Source organism: Vulpes vulpes, chromosome 15 (assembly GCF_048418805.1).
Source record: "Vulpes vulpes isolate BD-2025 chromosome 15, VulVul3, whole genome shotgun sequence".
NCBI classification, from domain to species: domain Eukaryota; kingdom Metazoa; phylum Chordata; class Mammalia; order Carnivora; family Canidae; genus Vulpes; species Vulpes vulpes.
In genome coordinates this window covers 33716980-33737116 of record NC_132794.1, presented here as the reverse complement: position 1 = coordinate 33737116, position 20137 = coordinate 33716980, and the positions used below count along the sequence as shown (strand labels likewise).

General features: G+C 33.8%; 1 protein-coding gene across 5 annotated transcripts in view; it reads left to right on the top strand.

Annotated features, from left to right (window-relative positions):
- The window catches only part of GBE1 (1,4-alpha-glucan branching enzyme 1), a 272117-nt gene that overhangs the window by 31124 nt on the left and 220856 nt on the right, over positions 1–20137 (top strand). For all 5 annotated transcript variants that reach the window (XR_011997302.1, XR_011997300.1, XR_011997299.1 and 2 more), the window contains exon 2: positions 18836–19005. Coding sequence is in view for 1 of the 5 variants with exons in the window: in XM_025995626.2 (XP_025851411.2) it covers positions 18836–19005 (170 nt within the window). In the remaining 4 variants the exon portion in view is untranslated. The remainder of the gene's footprint in view (positions 1–18835; positions 19006–20137) is intronic.

The following is a 20137-nucleotide window of genomic DNA, read 5'->3' as shown; positions in this document are numbered from 1 at the left end:
TTTCAATGTTTTATAATGTTTATGATTTAACAGTCCCAAACTGTACATAAAATAGGTATTGCCAAGAAACTAATTTTTACTGGTAACTCTGTGGTAATTAGGAGGTAATTGATAATTCTGCTATATAATTAGTTAATATGATTCTAAATAATCATAATATGAGCATCTTTAAAAATCTTTTTCTTGACAATTCTGGCTAGCTGTCAGGTTTCGTGAAAAAAGGCTACATTTAAGAATCTGTTACTTTGGAGGCCATCCGGACAGGCTAGAATTATGAGAAACCAAATGTCACTTCAATTTATTCAGCACGAATTTATCTTCCAAAAGAAGCTTAAAAATATATTGCCTACTTTTTCCCCACTATTTTTGCTGAGAGTCTTACTTTATAATGACATTCATATTCTCTTTTATATTTTAGCTTGAAAATTGTTGTTAAAGTTACTTATCGTAGGAAGAATTGCACTGAGATATTTAGCTTTATATTATGTGAAGATTGCTCAGTGGCAGGGGATTAAAAATTACTTATTTATAAACATTTAAGTATAGGAAGTTAACATGTCTGGTTTGATAATACTTCATAAAAAGTAGTTTATTGTTCTGGGAATGCTTGATCAAATTCCCATCTATTGGCTTAAAGATCTCTAACACCACACGATTGATTATTTTTTTCCTGTTCTCATAATAGATTAGTAATTTGTGACTTTTGGTTTCAAATAAAGATATGATCTGTTAGCCTCTTTTCAGAAGATGCTACACATATTCCATCAAGGGAAGAGAATTATGATGATTACAAAATTCCTGTTAGAAGGGAATTTTGCCTAGGAATTAATAAGCAAGTTTACATTTTCATATTTTCTTTTTTTTTTTTTTTAATTTTTATTTATTTATGATAGTCACACAGAGAGAGAGAGAGAGAGGCAGAGACACAGGCAGAGGGAGAAGCAGGCTCCATGCACCGGGAGCCTGATGTGGGACTCGATCCCGGGTCTCCAGGATCGCGCCCTGGGCCAAAGGCAAGCGCCAAACCACTGCGCCACCCAGGGATCCCTATTTTCATATTTTCATTGAAAAATACCAAGTATCTTGCCCATTACCAAATTGTTTCAGTTTGGTAATTTGGTTGATTTGGATGTCACCATGGGCATCGTTTCTGCTTTAGGAATGAGAGCAGAAGGGACCAGAAACCTCTCACTCATATCCCTTCTCCTCCCTTGCCACCGCTCTCTGAAGTCACCAAGATAAGGCCATCTTTTCAGCTGGGCAACATCACTTTGTTTGGTGCCCAAGGTAAGTGCACATCATAAGCTCTGGGAAGTATTGCTGGGGCATTTAGAGTAATCCCTCTGTTGGTACAGACTTCAAACACAATTCATATAAAGCCAATGTTGCCTAGCAACTTCTATATATAACACTTTGAGTGATCTCTGCCTCTTCCTGTCCAGAATTGAACATCTCATTGTACTTAAAAAGAAACTAAAGGCCTACTTTGGAGAAGAGATATTTCTAATATCAATATTCTCAATGCTGATGTGTCTCAGGAGAGTCCCAAAGTAATTTTTAGTACAAAAAAAAATATCCTGAGAGGGGATGAATTGAGACTCTTACCCTGAAAGGAGAAATATGATCTTGTGAAAAATAAATGTATTTGGATTTTACCAAAATTGGGACATTGGGTAAAATTGGGTTATTGATGTTTCATCTTATTCTTTTAAGAGGCAAAAAAAAAAAAAAAAAAAAAAAAAATTCATTGTCAGTTAAAGTAGCCTTATTTGAGAAACAATCAACCTACCCATTAGTAAACATTTAAAACTGATTGATGTAGTAGTAATGTGGAAAAGTTTTGTTTATAAGGCTGTTTGTGAGCCTTATCTCCAGAAATCAGGTCTAGGAGCAGGCATTTTGGCAGTCATCTCAAAAATCTTGATTCTGGTAAGCACCCCATTTAAGTTGGATGCAGGAAGGACAGCACTTACAGGAACACGGGTTTTAGGAATTTTATGGAAGTTAAAATGCATTCATTGGCTGTAAATGATTTGTATGATGTAAATATATAAAATTGGCATTAGTATTTAGTTTTAGAGTGTTTGGATATGAAGACGTTTTCTTTTTTCCCCATATTTAATATTTGTATTTTATACTTTCAGAAAAATTAATTTTTGCTTCCGATGAATGAGTTTTTTACCCCCCCCCCCCCCCCCGTTGGAAGACACTACATTTTCATGTGTGCATATTAAAGCACTATTTGCTAACCTAAGGTGTTATGACTACAAAGGGGTTTTCAAATTCTGTAGAGGAGTTGTGGAAACTGGACATTGAACTTTGGAATACTTATTTTGTAACTGGTTGAGACTTTTAGCTTTTTTTTTTTTTCTCCTCGAACAACAGAAAACATTTTTTTCTGTCCTGAAAATCTGTCTGTGATTCTTTTTATTGACTAAAATGATCTTGGAGAGTGGGAGATTTTGGTTAAAGATGTTAATTTTAAGTCCCATCTTGATACCATAGAACTGTAGGAAATAATTAGTGAACAGTATCACAGTTCACTTATGATCATACTTGGAAGCATTTTGATCTTTTATATTTAGAAAGTTAATACGAAAATGCTGGCAAATCTATTTTTAGTTTGAATTTGGAAACAAATCTAGTTTCATTTAAAGTGGGTTGTATAAAATATTTTAAAGATATACATATATATTTCCTGTAAAATGAATCTTTCTTTGCATTTGGACTTCTCTCAATTATAGCCATGTTCACTGAACCAGTACAGGACCCAAGGATGGAGTCTTGTGGAGAAAAATGTCAAACATACTTTTCTCAGCAGTTGTTGAGCTGCCCGGTTCTTGATGGGGTGCAATTATTGTTTAGGTGTTCATTCTAGTAGCAAGTTAAAGGGAAGGAATTTGAAACCCAGTGTTTTCCAGGGATGAAAAATAAAACAAAGCAAAACAAGCAAACACACAACCAGAGCTCAGGCTTTGACTTTGGGTTGATTTGTGAGACGGAATGACTAATGCCTTTCCTAGTACTGCATACTGTCTGTAAAGCAGGAGGCAGGGCAGATAGCAGGGCTGCAGATACATAATTACATGGCTGCCTCCGTCTTCTCTGGGGTTTTAAAATAGAAATAATGTTACTCTAGAGGGTGCAGAGCTGGACTTTTGTGCTCTGGTGGTAACCAGTCTTAGAAGAGAATGAGTATGTCATGCTTCAGTGCCACTGCTTTTAGTATTTATTGTTTGTAACCGTGGTTTTGAGAATGTTGCTGGAAGTAAGAAGAAAGGAGGGAAATAGGTATTGAAGCAAACAATAATAAAATAGATCTGTCACTGGAACTGTCTGTGCAACAAGCAGTGAAGTAATTTAAGATGTATTGCAGTGTTTTTAAAGAAAAAAATATATGGTGAAAAAATTGAATGGTTTATTCTACTGTTCTTCAGGTGGTAGTCTTTATTTAAACATGGCACCTTTGATATTGCTGTCTTCTTTTTAAAAAAAGTCATTAATTCGATTTAATAGGATGTGTGTCAGTTTCTGCTGTGGGGTGAGTTTGACATTTTGAGAGCAAGTAAGGAAGAATCAGGAATATTGTGGTAGGTTATATACTTCAGGAAGTGAGGCTATAAGCAAATAATACTGGAAGCCCTACCAAACTGAATTTTCTTGAAGACAGGCATTACATTTTATTTTATTTTTTTCTTTTTAGCTCAAGAGATATCTTCTTCAGGAGCACCTGCTGTTGTTAGGCACCTGATTAGGAGTTGGAGATTGAAAGTAGGAGAATTAATACATGGGTAAAGGGGGTGGAGAAATGTGTATAGGCAGAATCAATATCATAAATATTAATATCATATATTAATATAAATATCAGCATCATAAATACCACAGATCACTGTGCTGAAATGCAACGCACAAGCATAGTGCACAAGCTTTAAGGCTTTTAAAGGGCCTTGTGCATTCCATTTCAGCACAGTGATCTGTGGTAGCAGATCATATTATTGACTTAGGAGAATTATGCCTTCTATTACAATGATTTGAATAGTAGAAGAGCTAAAGAGATGGCAAGTTTTCATTATTTGGTTGTCTTCCCAGTATCTTCCTCATTTGCTTTTCAATAAGTTGCCTTTCAAACTTTTGTTAAATTAGACAATTAGATGAAATATACTCTACCTTAGAACTTTTAAATTGTTTTTTAGACAATACGCTTTAAAATCATAATTGTAGGTCCTTTCATAATTTATTTCATGTTCTGTTGTGTTTGCATTTTTATGACAGGAACAAATAGAAAAATAAAAACAAAAATACAGTAAAGTTATTCATAACTTCATTATCTTGAGATGATAGTTAACATTTTGATGTATATAATTGAGATACTTTTCTATGTATTTATAATTAAATAACAAAAGACCTATTAACCTTTATTATTTTTCACATAACAGTGTGCTACAAACATCTTTTTATGTCAGTAAATACAGATTTAAAATGTATATTTTAGGGCAGCCCCGGTGGCCCAGCGGTATAGCACCGCCTTCAGCCCAGGGCGTGATCCTGAGTCCCGGGATTGAGTCCCACATTGGGATCCCTGCATGGGGCCTGCTTCTCCCTCTGCCTGTGTCTCAGCCTCTCTCTCTCTGTGTCTGTCATGAATAAATAAATAAAATCTTTAAAAAAATGTATATTTTATATGTGACATAGCATACATATTCAATAAAATCATACCTGTGATTTGCATGGGGGTGCTAAAAATTTTGAAGATATTATGTATGAATATTAATCCCAATGGCCAAATTATTCCACATGAACTTTGGGAATTTTTTTTTTTTAATTTTTATTTATTTACAAGAGTCACACAGAGAGAGAGAGAAAGAGAGAGAGAGAGAGAGAGGCAGAGACACAGGCAGAGGGAGAAGCAGGCTCCATGCACCAAGAGCCCGACGTGGGATTCGATCCCGAGTCTCCAGGATCACACCCTGAGCCAAAGGCAGGCGCTAAACCGCTGCGCCACCCAGGGATCCCAGAACTTTGGGAATTCTTAAAAAGAATTTGAAATTGAATTGAATGTCCAGCCAAAAAATTAACCACTGTTATACATCATTACAGTTGTCCACCTTTTTCTGCTGGGGATATGTTCTAAGAACCCCAGTGGATGCCTAAAGCTACAGATAGTACCAAACTATATATATAGATTTATATATATTTAAATATATATTTACATATTTTTCCTATATATACATACCAATGATAAAGCTTCATTTATAAATTAGGCACAGTAAGAGATTAACAACAATAGCTAACGATAAAATAGAACAATTATAACAATATACCTTAATATAAGTTATGTGAATGTGGTCTCTTAAAATATTTTATTGTACTGTTCTCACTCTTCTTCTTATTATATGGGATAATAAAATGCCTACATGATGAGATGAAGTGAGGTGAATGACAGGCATTGTAACATAACATTAGGCTACTGTTCACTTTCTGAAGTTAGAAAGAGCATCATCTGATTCTGGACCATGGTTGACAATAGTTTACTGAAACCAGTGAGCAACAGAACAGTATATAAGGGGGGCTACTGTATTACAATGATGACTATTTTTAAGATAACATAGAATTAAAGAAATCTTTTAAAATCCTGTTTCTGATACAAATACTGTAAAATTTCATTTATTTTTGGAACTTAGGGAACAAAACAAATGAGAAAAGAAAGAAAAAGAAAAACCAAAAAACAGACTCTTAACTAGAGAGAACAAACTGATGGTTAGCAGAGGGGAGCTGGATGGGGGTGAGTGAAATCAGTGATGGGGAATAAAGAGTACACTTATGGTGAGCACTGAGTAATGTATTAAGAGTGTTGAATCTGAGTAATGTATTAAGAGTGCTGTATTATATGCCTGAAACTACCATAACACTGTATGTTAACTATACTGGAATTAAAGAAATTTAAAAAAAATTGGTTCTGACAAGAACTTGCTGAGTGATCTTGATCAAGTTGCTTAGTCTCTGATGCTTGAGTTCTTCCTCATTTTTGTGTAATATAGAGTTTCCAGCACATAGAATTTAGAGAATTAAATGAAATATTGCTTGTAGAGAACTTGGCACAATGCTAGGTACATGGTAAGTGTTCAGGAATAATTAACAGTTACTGTTGAAATCTCCCCAGGCTACTAAGACAATTGTCTGTGATTGTAAATGCCTCATGGTGAAATTTACTGAGGGAACCATTTATTCAGTCAGTATACCTTAATGGATGCTGTACTAGATGTTGAGGATGTAAAATTAAACAAAAGATGATCGTTGGCTTTATGGTACCCATAATCTAGTGGAGAAAAACGTCAGCAGGGAAATTTGTAAAACTGTATAATTATACCATTGGGACAGTTTGGCCAGAGCTCTTTGTGAACTCTGCCTTGGAAATGGTTGGCCCATGAGCAATGAGAAATCTATGAGTTCACAATTCCAGTAGTTTTGATTATGAGTAGGCCATATTAATTATAAGTACCACTGTGTGATCTGGCCACAGCATTTTGGGAGCATCAAATTAGGAAACAGTGGCCCATAAGCAATAAGAGTTCTAGATGAATTTGAAGCTTCCATTTTACTGATGTTGAATAAGCTACCAAATTAAGCTTCAGGGTGGCATTATTAAACAGATTTGCTTGCACTTAAATGGAATTTAACGTTGGGTTTTCTTGCAGATCTGCTTATAGCAGTATGGTCTTGGTTATAGTAGTTTAATTTGGTGCAGGGTCTCTTGGTAATATGGTAAGTCAAATTTATAAATGTTCTTTTACATCCATACTTTATTATAAACTTACAGAGTAATATAGCTCAATAATAGCGAAGTACTTTAATCTCAATCTCAGTTTGGAAATATTTAAAAGAATAAAATATGTAATTTGGGAGAAATAGTTAACTGGGACACATAAACAATATAGCAGACCACCCTACACAAACTATACAATGGTTGCAGATCTATCCTGTTCAGTCTGTTTTAGGTCATTGAATGTAAAAAAAGAAATTTTCATGTGTGTGTATTTTTTATATATGATTTTATATAAATGCATAATATATATGTATACATAAGCATACATGATGCACACAATATATTTATAGTATGGATATATGGATGGATAGAAAGAAACTTGGATTTTTTTTTTTTAACTTAAAAGAGATCTTGCCAATATGTTGGAAGTCACTGTGAAAGCTCTTTGATCTTTTGGTTTTGTAGCTGACAGAATTTTGAAACCTTTGTCTCCCTCAGTAAAGGCAAAGAACTGTCAGGGTATTTGATAGACCTTTGATATTTCACGGCTATTTAGTGCAAAAGATGTGGATTTTTTTGTTGGATATATATATATATATATATATATATATATATATATATATATCCTTGGATTCTTTGATATATATTAGTATAGTGTGTTCTATGCCATTGTCAAAATGAAAATTGATTCATTTATCCTGTTTCAAATATTAAAAACATTCACAAGGATAAAGTTCATGGCTATCTGGCTATATTTAATAAATTCAAGACTGTGATTGGATTTGTTAATTTGTTTTCAAGTGCCAGTATCTGATCTTTAGCAATTTTTTAGCTTAAAAAAAAAGTGTTAGTTTTTATCTTACAATTGATATAATTACCATCCAGTTTGAAACATATATATCAGAGGTATAAATAGTATCTGTTTGCATATTTTACTTTAGTAAATGAATTCAGATTCATTGTGACAGATACATCCACTCCCCAAATAAAAATTTCCAGGCATTTAGAATCCAGGACCAATGTAATTTCTGCTCTTTTTAGGCTTTAAAAAATAAATTTAAAAAATGCTTTCTGGATTTATTCAGTGTAAAGATGATGAGTTTTATTTTTTTTAAGTGAGTTTTCTGATGATTTTATTTTTTGACCATTTATACCACACTTAGAACAAAAGGATTTTTTTTCCTTCAGAAGTTTAGCATATTAAAATTATTTAGCAAATATTAAATAACAAATTCAAATTTAGTACAAAGTCCTAATCAACTGGGAAACTGTAAACTGCAAAATGTATTGGGTAGTATTATGGCTAATGGTTAAGGTCAGATACTCTGGAAACAAAATCTTGGATTTACATTTCAGCTTCACCCGCTTTATAGCTGTGTAACCTTGGCAAAATTATTTAACCTCTTGTTTCTTCATCTGTATCATGAGACTGACAGTAGTTTCCCTCATACTGGATTATTGTGAGAGTTTAAGTAAGTTACTACTTAATAGAACCTAGAACATAGTATAAATACTACACAAGGTTAGGGATTATCATTTATGATTTGTGATATTTATAATTTATTATAATTTTTTTCTGTTGACAGACTTTTTCTTGTTTTATTTGCTGTATGTTTTACATTTCATAGATGGCTTATATGCTGCTTAAAATATTTTAAGAAAAAAATATAGGGACACCTGGGTGGCTCAGTGGTTGAGTGTCTGCCTTCAGCTCAGGGTGTGATCCTGGGTTTAGGGATCCAGTCCCACATGGGGCTCCTTGCAAGGAGCCTGTTTCTCGCTCTGCCTATGTCTCTGCTGTTCTCTCTGTCTCTCATGAATAAATAAATAAAATCTCTAAAAATATATATATATATTTATATCACTTGCACAATGGTAAAATGGCATATGTGGGAGATGCCTAAAATAGCCTTTGTATTGAAATGTGTTTTTTACTTTCTTGGTTGGAATTAGGACCCAACTTTGAATCAGAGAAGATTAGAGTATGAATTCCAGTTTCTTAGCCCTGGATGGAACTTTTCAATTCAGCTTCCTCAGTTTTACCAGAGGAAGTTGAAGCTTTGGGTGGTTATCTTAACTGAAGTTCATATGTCAAATGCTGTAGATTCCGTCTAGAACCTGTGTCTTTTGACTTCTTAACCTCCCTCTCTGTTTTGGTGAGTAAAGAACTTTTGACAGTGTTTGAGTAACAATGACATTCATATTAAGAGATGAAAAGACTTAACCATCATTGATTTTAATCTGTTGATACGGTGAGTCATGTTAGGAAGAAGATTCTGGTGGTGATTGGGAAGATTGGAATTGCTTCCCAGCAGATTAGTTGCCCATATGTTCTCAGTAACATAGTTTTTTGTGTAGGTTGTGGTCTCCATCATCATCTAAAGCCCCTCTCTAACCCAAACCTGTGGTCTTTGCCATATCATTTTTCCAAAAAGAGAAAGCTGACCACAGAACAGAATGCTATTTGAGCCAGGAGCTGTTGAAACATTAAGTTAGATTTCTTCCTAGAAATCAGTAGACTAAGACTGTGTTAGCTCATGTTTCATATTACACGAGAGAAAATAAACTGAAAGGTCAGTTGAACAGTTACAGCATTGCCCTTTTCCAAGGTAATCAGCAGAGCATGTAGCAAAGACGTGAACAGAAGCGTGACTGGAAAGAGAGTGGCTGATAAAGAGGCTGGCTGCTCAAAGTGCTTGGGACAATACTTGACACTTCCAGGCCTGACCAGATGGGCCGTCTCACAGGGCTTACCTTCAGTAATTCTGATTTATTACATTCACATGATATTTTTTCCTAGTTAGGCAGTCAGGTTTTCACGTTGCCAGAAGACCCCAGAAATTTTAATATTGACCATTAATCATACCTTGGTAAAATGCAAGGGCAATATATTATTAATTTGTTTGCAACCAAGAGACAAGGCACAGTGATTAAAATTAATTTCTAGCTACATTTTGTTAATTTATTCTAATTAATTAATCTGTTAAGAAGTGAAAATATGTTTACATTAATGGCTATATTGTAGGCTTTTTAAATTGTGTCATTAAATATCATTTCCATTATCTTAAATGTAGGATTCTAGAAATAAGTATTTTATTATTAAAATAAATAGGGTATTGCATATGGCTCAGTAACACCACTGAGCAGAGTATTTCTAGTTTTTCATTGATTAAGAATATTTCATGTTTTTGGTTTTGTAGGATTTAGAACTGGCAGGATCTCAGCAATAACTTCACCTCGACCCCTTCACCTCTATGATTGAGAGCCAGAATTAGGAAAGAACATTTAATAAATAACAACCACTACTTACTTTCAGGACCGTATTTTAAATAGTAGCAACTAACTTTTAAGAGTTAATTTTTAACTCCAGCAGAAGTTTTGAAATGACCTCATTCCCTCTCTCCCCAAAAAAGAAGGGGTTAATGATTTCTATATAATCATGATTTCTACATCTATTTTATTAATTTGAAACTCAAAGTAGTCAAAATTACACTTAACTTTAGGTCAAGTAAGAATAAAGTTACTTAATTTAAATAGCTTTAAATTTAAACAGCTTTTATTCTATAACATCATAAATAAGAGATCAACTATTTGTTCTTAAATGTGATCTGATGATATATTTATCGGATTGGCTCAGTGCATTTGATTGTGTTGTAGATATGATACAAAATGAATAAGGTTTCTTTGAAAAGGTTAAAATTAATACACTTAATGCTTGCTTTAATTGAATTAATATTTAGATTTTAGTATTGCACTATAATTAGCATGATAGAACTATTTGATTTTTTTGAATGTTTCTTTGATTTTCTAATTAGAAATCTCTTAATTTCTTTTTTCTTTTTTAAAGAAATATGCCATAAGTAATTTATTTTTAATAAATTTATAAATAATTAATCCAGTTAACCCTTGAATAATGACGAGGTTAGGGGAACTAAATCCCTGCACAGTCAAAAATCAGCATCTAACTTTTGACTCCCATAGCCTACTACTATTGACTGAAAGCCTTACCAATAGTATAAGCAATCTATTAACATGTATCCTGTATTGTATATATTATGTATTGTATTCTTACAATAAGGTAAGCCAGTGAAATAAATATTAAGAAAATCGTAAAGATGAGAAAATACATTTATAGCATTGTACTGAATATATAAATATATAAATATATATAAATATATAAATAGCAGTATAAGTGGACCCACACAGTTCAAACCTATGTTGTTCAAAGGTTAACAGTAAGCACCACCCTGCCGTCAGTGGGTGCTTTATTCTCTTTCTGCTTTATTACTGGGCAAGCTCTTCTCTCTTTATTCTCTTTCTGCTTTATTAGTGGGCAAGCTGAACCTCTGAGATCATTAAGTAAAAAAAGCTAAGGGCCATTTGCTAATCAACTGAACCCTATTTTTTATTGTTTTAGTTTCTTTTTAAAGATTTTATTTATTCATGAGAGACACAGAGAGGCAGAGACATAGGCAGAGAGAGAAGCAGGCTCCCTCTGGGGAGCCTGATGTGGGATTTGATCCCGGGGCCCCAGGATCATGCCCTGAGTGGAAGCCAGACACTCAACCTCTGAACCACCCAGGTGTCCCGAACCTAATCTTTTATTTCTAAAGTCTGTTCTTTCTAGTATGCCATCATGCCTGGCACATAGTAGGTGGTCCATACCATTTAGTCTTAGGCTCATTCCATATGTGAAATCATTATTTTAATTAACATCAAGTCCCAGTTGCATAAACAGAGGTATTGGTAAGAATTGTAATAGACAAACTACTTGAATAAAAACCACATACCTCATACCTGTGTATGTTGATTAGTTCTAAAGCACAGAATGGTTTGCATTCATCTTTAAAAGTACTAACTGCTGAGGAGGTTGGCTCCTGGCAGTAGTTGCTGTCTTTATTGGGTCAAAACATCCTCCGGGTTGCTGTTCACTTTTATGATTCTGTATATTGATCTTGATACAGCATCAAGTTGATGAATCGGCTTCTTATGCGAGATCATGTATTTCTTTACAAAGATGGTTGTTTGGTCACACAGGACCTTTAGGAAGAAGGGGAAAGGATTTCTCTGAGGACTCCTTCCCATTTTCTAGATCTTATTGGTCAAAGTTTGTCCCGTGAAGCCTTTATTCCTCCACACATCCGTGTTGTAGAATGTGACCTCCACTGGCAGTTGCTTGCAAGCCACAATCTCCATCAATCCAATAAAAGGAGTGCACGAAGCCTGGATGGCCAGTGGGACAGAGTGAGTCCATGAGTGTAGTCCAGTTACAGTGCATTGTAACTCTCTTATATTTTAAGAGACTCTTTCTTTATGTTGATCTCAAATGCAGCAGTCCTATTTAATACTTTAATTGTCCAAGTGGTGTTTATTCATTTCATGCAAAGGTATCATACTAAGCATTTTTAGATGTAGTATCTTATTTGATTATCAAAGCAACCTTATGTGAAGTGGGTTCTGTTATTATTCTTAGATTAAGACATTTATTAGTCTTAGTTATAGCTGGTAAGAGGTAGGATTGGGATTCAAATCCCAGCATAATAATTCTAATTTTAAACCTAAATCTAACCATTGTATCACTGTTACTCAGCCACAATCTGAATGTGTTAAGTGCTCACCAAAAATTTTTCATTGAGTACTTACTATGTGCTAATACTTTAGATGTTTGGTTACATCAGCATGCAAAACAGATAGTTTTTCCTTTCTTTGTGGAATTTATATATTAGCTACTTCTGTTTTCTGGTTAAAAGCCTTTACCAATGCCCTACGTAATGCTTTCCCACTTTACTTTTTGTTTTACTGTCTTCTACACATTATGAAGAATGTCTTGAAGCCGTGGATGTTTTAATGTCTTTCATCTCTATGTTTGCAGTGCTTAGCATGGCAGTGGATCTATAGTAGATGTTCAGTAATACATATGGAATAAATGGATGGATTTTGCCACTCCTTGTTCATCTCCTTTACTTAAATGGTCGCATCTCTGGTGTTTCCTGATAGGTGAAGTTGTGTATACACTTAATTGAATAGAGATTAGGAGAGTGATAGAGATTTTTAAATGGAAGCATGGAAATGCATATATTTGTTGATTATGACATTTAAACATTTAAAAATAAGGAAAAGCATTCAAAAATAAGAAACCACATGTAGTATGATACCAATCTTAAAATTCTTTTAATTGATCAATCTTGTGTAGCAGAAGAGTCTACAGTTCCCTGTGCTTTTAATATTGAGTCTATTTTTTTTAAAGATTTATTTATTTATTTATTTATTTATTTATTTATTTATGAATGATAGACATAGAGAGAGAGAGAGAGAGAGACAGATAGGAGGAGGGAGAAGCAGGCTCCATGCTGGGAGCCCGACGCGGGACTCGATCCCGGGACTCCAGGTTCGCGCCCTGGGCCAAAGGCAGCTGTTAAACCGCTGAGCCACCCAGGGATCCCCTATTGAGTCTATTTTAATAAACATTTCATTAAATATGGACTCTGCCTACCAAAATTCATCCTTCATATTGCTCCCTTTAAAGCTTGTCTTTGATCGTATCAATTGTCTCCTTTTTAAAGTCTTTAAGGGTTTTGTTTTTTGTTTTATTGTCTAGTTGAAAACTGTCTTTTCCATCCTGATTGGCTTCTAGATTCCTACCTGTTCTCTTGCTCTGGTTACACACAGCTTCTTGTCATGTCAACAAGAACCTCCCAGTTTTTACACACATGTAATGTTCTTCTCTGTCTTTAGCTTTCAAAATATACTACTTATCCTTCAAGATACAGTATAAAGCCTTTTCAACCTCCTCTTCTCTCACTAATTCCTTCTGGTGTCTTGCTTACTCTCTAGTTAATGCTTACTTATCCCAGCCGTCTTCTGTGGTGAATTGAACACTCTTCCATTGCACTAATGAGCTTCTAAAGGGAAGGATTTTTATTTTATGTAACTGAATTATTTGTACACAATAAATACTTTTGTTCTGTAATAAATATTTTGCATTTTTGTTGTAGAATATTTACCCTTAATTAAGTTAAGTTAACTTAATTAATTTAATTAATTTAAAATAAATATTAAAATATTTTAAAAAATAAAATAATATAAATAATAAAATAAAATAAAATAAAAATTTAAGTTAACTTAATTAATTAAGACATAAACTGTTTACTTTAAAGTTTCAAATACCTAAATCTTCACTTGACAGTTTTAATATGTGGATAATTTTGCATATTCTGCATAGTTTTCACCTGAGAGGAAAGTTTCTATGAGAAATCTTGAAGTCTTTTTAAAGACTGATTTAAAAAGCTATTTTTTTCTTTCAAAAATCCCATTCACCCCTCTTTTAACCATATTTTCCTTTTTTAGCTATTAAAAATTCCTGTTGAGCTTTTGCTTCTGTGCTTTTTCTTGCCTCTAACCCAAGTCTCCCTGGGGAAGCAAATGACAATATAAAATCTTGAAAACTAAGCTAGCAGGAATGGAATTTCCCCCATGGGTTCCTTAGGTTTCAAGACCACTCAGAAACACTTGAGAAAGGATTCTACATCCTAGACATTTCTAGATAATGTATGATCCATCTTCTTTGACTTATCTCCTGTGTTCTCAACTCTGCCTGAAATTAGAAATTCAGTACTGATCTAAGATGAACTATCTTCCAGGAAAGCACAGATTTCAGTTTGTTTCATTTTTTTCCCCACAATTTATCTCTTGCTACTTATGTAAAATAACCATTTTTTCCCCAGTCAACCCAATCTATTTAGTTTTTTCCCCAAACTTTCCATAATCCACACATTAAAGTCAATATAGAGTACTTAGTAAGTGTTCTGTGTTAGTATGCCTTTATTTGTAATTTCCATAGCAGGAAAAAAGATGGTAAGATTCTCAAACACTTTTGGAATTAAGGGGAAAAATCCTTAATGTTTGCTGATAATTAACAGGTGTATTAAAATCTAAATAAGTGCTATAAATTATAAAGCATTTTACAGCATTGTTTCTTACTGAAGTAGAGAAAAGTTGTAGCCAACAATTACTGAGCACTTGCTGGCTACTGTGGGGATGGCTCCCAGTGTGATTTTATTAATTCCTTAGAGTCTATAATGTTTTCTCTGTTTAACAGGGGAAGAAACTAAGGAAAAGGGAGATATGTGACTTGTTCGAAATCACATATAGTATATAACAGTGTTAGGATATAGCCTACACTTTATTTCTAAAGACTAAGCTGATTCTCTTAATTAAAAGATTAATAGCTTTATGAATGAAACTTTAAGGACTTTCTTTAAATAGAAAATGTGACATTTAATTTGAGATTTTGGTCTCTTGACTCACTTCAAGTATAACTTTTGTAATGAATGATGCTTCACTCTCTATTGCTTTTTACCTTCTCGACCTTGGACAACTTAACATATTTATCTGTACCTCCGTTTCTTCCTTTGTAAAAAGGATTAAAAACATCAATGTAGAGATCAAATCTGATGATATTTATAGCATTTTATATCTGCACAAAATGCTAGTTGCTGTACTAACTTCATTTTATGTTCTTTGGTTACTAAGAATTTGACCTAGTTTTTAAATATCCTATAAATTCATAGCAAAATATTAAGAGAGATGACTGTAGTAGGAGAGGGCACAGGCATGATGAGCTTGCTGTATCCTCAGGCATTTTCTTTTTTCAGACACAGTGATTTCAAAGTGGAATGTGTATTTCTGTATCAGAAGCTATAGGGCTGACCTTGAGGGAAGTCAAGATATTTAGTTAAAGTAATATAACGCTATAATCCTGTTTCTGTTGAAATTTTGGTAAATGAGACATTTGTACATATTTTATGAAGGTTCTTATGAATGATTTTTTTTAACTTAAACCTTAAATCTGAAGTGTGTTTTTAAGATATTAGTCTCATATTAACAATAAAATTATTGCCACATTTGTTTAATCTCCCAGAGTTGTATCTTTTTTTATCACTAATTTTCCTTGTATTATGTATATATGTGTTTGTATTCTTTTCACCCTAAGTCCAACTTAATTTTGTTGATTGGTCCTTACTGTTTATCATTTTTTTGAATGTTGTTACTATGTTGTTTAATATGGGTTAGAGTTTTCATACACTCAAGAATTATAGCTGAATGATAAATTTGTAACAAGTAAAAACAAAACAAAAAAACAAAAAATGCATTTTCTCATAGAACTCTGAGAATATGAGAGGGTTTGCATATTAGTATCTCATATCTATAGACCTTTTTTGTTTTGTTTTTTGTTTGTTTGTTTTTGGTCCAGGTCAGTATTTTAAGGATTTTTGAAACATTGCCAGTATTTAAATTTGGAGGGTTCATAGAAAAATCTCAGATTTTTTTTTTTTTTTTTTTTTTTTTTGGTTCTTGAATACTTTGATCTGGCAAATTACGCTTGGTAACAATGGGCTCAGGTATTAAGTAGAAGCTTTTGTTTTCCATGGGGTTTGTACTTAACCATCTTACCAGAGTTCCTTTCTATATTATTTTCCATACTCTAAGGCCAACCTCATCTTTTCTCATCAGGCTTGCACTTTTGTGTTTCTTATGTGGGGCAGCTTCTCATATATGTGATACCTGTCTGGTTCCTGTGGATGGTTTAGTTTGTGTCCCTGAGAGTAAGGACTGCTAGTGAAACTGGGGTTATGCCACTTTGTTAAAAATCTAATTTGTTTTAGTTCATGGATTAAATATAATTTTTATACTTATAAAACCATGGATGTGCACATATGTGTGGATGTGAGTGCACTTGTATGTATTGGGTATATATACAATACAAAAGGGCAACTCAATACCAAAGACCCCCAAATAATCTGATTGAAAATGTGCAGAGGACATGAATAGACATTTTTCTAAAGAAGACATACAGATAGCCAACAGGTTATGAAAAGATGCTCATGAAAAGATGCTCAACATCACGAATCATCAGGGAAGTGCAAATCAAAACCATGAGATTTCTTACACCTGTCAGAATGGCTAGTATCAAAAAGACATATAACAAGTGTTGACAGTGATGTGAAGAAAAAGGAAGCCTTGTGTACTATTGGTGAGAATGTAAATTGGTGCAGCTACTGTGGAAAATAGTATGGAGGGTCCTCAAAAAATTAAAAATAGAAACAACATATGATTCATTAATTCTACCACTGGATATTATACAAAGAAAACAGAAAGACCAATTCAAAAAAATATATGCACCCTATGTTTACTACAGTGTTATTTACAATACCTGAACTATGGAAGCAACCTAATTGTCCATCAGTAGGTAAATGAACAAGGAAAAAGTGATGTGTACATACATCCACAATGGAATATTAGTCAGTACTGAAAAGAGAATATAAGATCTTGCCATTTGTGACAACATGGATAGACCTGAGGGTATTAGCTACTAATGAAATAAGTCAGAGAAAGACAAATACCTTATGATTTCATTTATATGTGAAATATAAAAAAATAAATGAACAAACAGAAATAGACATAAAAATACAGAGAAATACAAAAGGGGGTCAAAATATTTCACCCACACCTACCACTCCTATAGGCCACCTCACTCCATTGATCTGATTATGTGGTACATTTCTTACCGTCATTGAAGCAAATGTGACTGTGGTGGTGGTAGGAAGTCTTAAGGCCCCCGTCTACATCAGGCCATTGGAACCCCACCCCTCAAGCTGAGAAAAAAGCCCTGTGAAAATGGATCTGTATCTGTATCATAACTATATCTATATTTTCTTTATGCAAATATATGCTTTTCAGAATACTATTTTATAACTTCTTTCTCTAAAAGCAATCTGTTTTTGGCATCTTTGCATATCAGCCCACTTCTCTCTACCTCTTCCTCCTCCTCCTTCTTCTTCCTCCTCCTCTTCCTTCTCCTCCACTTCCTCCTCCTCCTCTCTTCTTCTTCTTCTTCGATTTTATTTATTTATCTGATAGCACAAATAGGGGGATCAGGAGGGAAAGAGAGGAGCAGGCTCCCTGCTGAGCAGGGAGCCCAATGTGGGGCTCCATCCCAGGGCCCTGGGATCGTGACCTGAGCTGAAGGCAGATGGTTAACTGACTGAGGCACTCAGGGGCCCCTCTATCTCATTCTTAATGACTCATGTAATTTATTGTTTGAATGTTCCACAATTTATTCAGCTAGTCTTCCATTTGCTGATCTGGTAGGTTATTTCCCATGGTTTGGTGTTGTAAATAGTGCCATAATGATTATCACTGTGTACATAAATGTCATTGCTTCCTTGTTCTAATCTGTTGGTATTAGTGACAATAGTAACATTTTTTAAGTGTAGCTGTATGGACTCTGTGGATCTGGGAGAGGGCCAGGAACAACTATGTGCTACTTTTGGTCCTACTTGGGAAGGAATCTTCGATTTCTTCTCATGGCCACTAGCTTTTACAGTTTGACATGATGTAGCATATTCTTCCCATGCTTAGTTGCTATATGCAGAACTTGGCAGAGTACAGCCTATAGACCAAATTTGGCCAATAACTGTTTCAAAAATAATATGTTATTGGCATCAGTCATATTCATTTACATGTTTTCTACAGCAGTTTTCATGCTTCAGAGAGATAGTTGAGTATTTGTGAAATGGACCAACTATATACCCTTTAACAGGAAAAGTGTGCCAAACCCTGTTGTAGGGTAATTTTATTTATCTTGCTGGCTTTTGACTATTTTTCTTTTATTTTCTTAGGGATTAGAAGAGAGAGACACATAGGGAGACACATAGGGAGGCTCCTTCATTATACTATTTTGACATAGAAGTTGCTATAATGCTGATTTTTAAAATTTCATGGAACATATAGAACAATCATATTTTCTCTCTTATACCAAAATGCATGAAATTGCCAAAAAATGTTAGATTGGTTCAGTTTAAGAATGGTTTTATTCTATGAGGTAACTGCTACCTATATGTGAAATTTTTCACATTATTCCTCTTTAATATCTTTTTTTCTTTCTTTTTCTGAATAAGAGTAAATAAAGCATTTCTTTTCCTGAATAAGAGTAAATAAAGCATTAATTACAGTAGCTTTCCTGGAATACAATTTTATTTTCTAACTTCCTTCTTTTGCACTTTTTCAAAGGTATAAGCGGTTTAATGAGACTTTGAACAACATTGGAGAGAACGAAGGTGGTATTGATAAATTTTCCAGAGGTTATGAATCATTTGGTGTCCACAGATGTGCTGATGGCGGTTTATATTGCAAAGAATGGGCCCCAGGAGCAGAAGGAGTTTTTCTTACTGGAGACTTTAGTAAGTGTTTGAAAGATTTAAAGTTGGTTATACTATTTCATTTAAAAACATAGATTTGTTATATTTCATATATTTATATGAAAATTAATGATTACAAATATCTGACTTTTCAGATAGAGCTATATGATTTGTTAAGTCTTTACGTTCACGTGGTACTGGTGTTCCTGCTGAAATGTAATGCATGTGTTCCTGAAAAACTTTTATGTTCCATAAAATCATATACTAAAAGTAAGAGTTTATGAGAAAAATAGTGCGAGGCAGACTGCTCGAAATTTATCCGACTTTGTTAGGAAGCCCTGACAAAATCAATAACAGTCTGGTAAAAATACTGGTATAAGTTAAATCTGCACTAGCATTAGCACCTGGTTAGCTGACATTGTAGGTCTTAGAACCTTTAGAGCCTAATATCCTTTTTTGAGACCTCAGTAAAAGTAGGCATCTAAACTAAAGGGTAAACTTCTTCATCACTCCGTTCTTTTTGTTTTTGTTTTCCGTTTTTTATAATATAATCTCAATTTTTTTTTTTTGTAACAAATATCTTCTCAGCCTTCTTATTGGCCCCATCAGTTTCATTAGGCAGGTAACCCTATGGAAAGCATAGTTGATCTAGACAGCAGGGTTCTAGCTTACAGTCCAGTGGGAAGAGGGACTTGTATGTAAATAACTATAATATAATTTGCTCAGTTTTATTCTAGTGGGTATAAATAAATTACTATAATAGTGACAAGGAAGAAAACTCAGTTTTATCAGAATAATTATCATCCTTTGGTGTTGTTAGAGTACTGTAGTATTTAAAAGTTGATTTTATCAGCTTTAAGGGGCGATATGCTAGTATATTGGATTTATATAACATTCTAGAATTGGCAAAGCTTTAAGGACAGAAGACAGAGTTTTCAGGATTTGGAGGTAGGAGTTGTGAGTTGATTACAAAGGATCACTTCTTGGGGTGATGAAAATATTTTATGTCCCAGTTATGCTGGTTGTTACATGACTGCATACATTTATCAAAATTTATAGACCTATACACTTAAAAGACTATATTTTATGCATGCAAATTATACCTTAAAAAAAGCTGACTTTTAAAAAGTTTTGATTTTATATATGTTGCCTAAAAGTGTACTAATAGAAATAT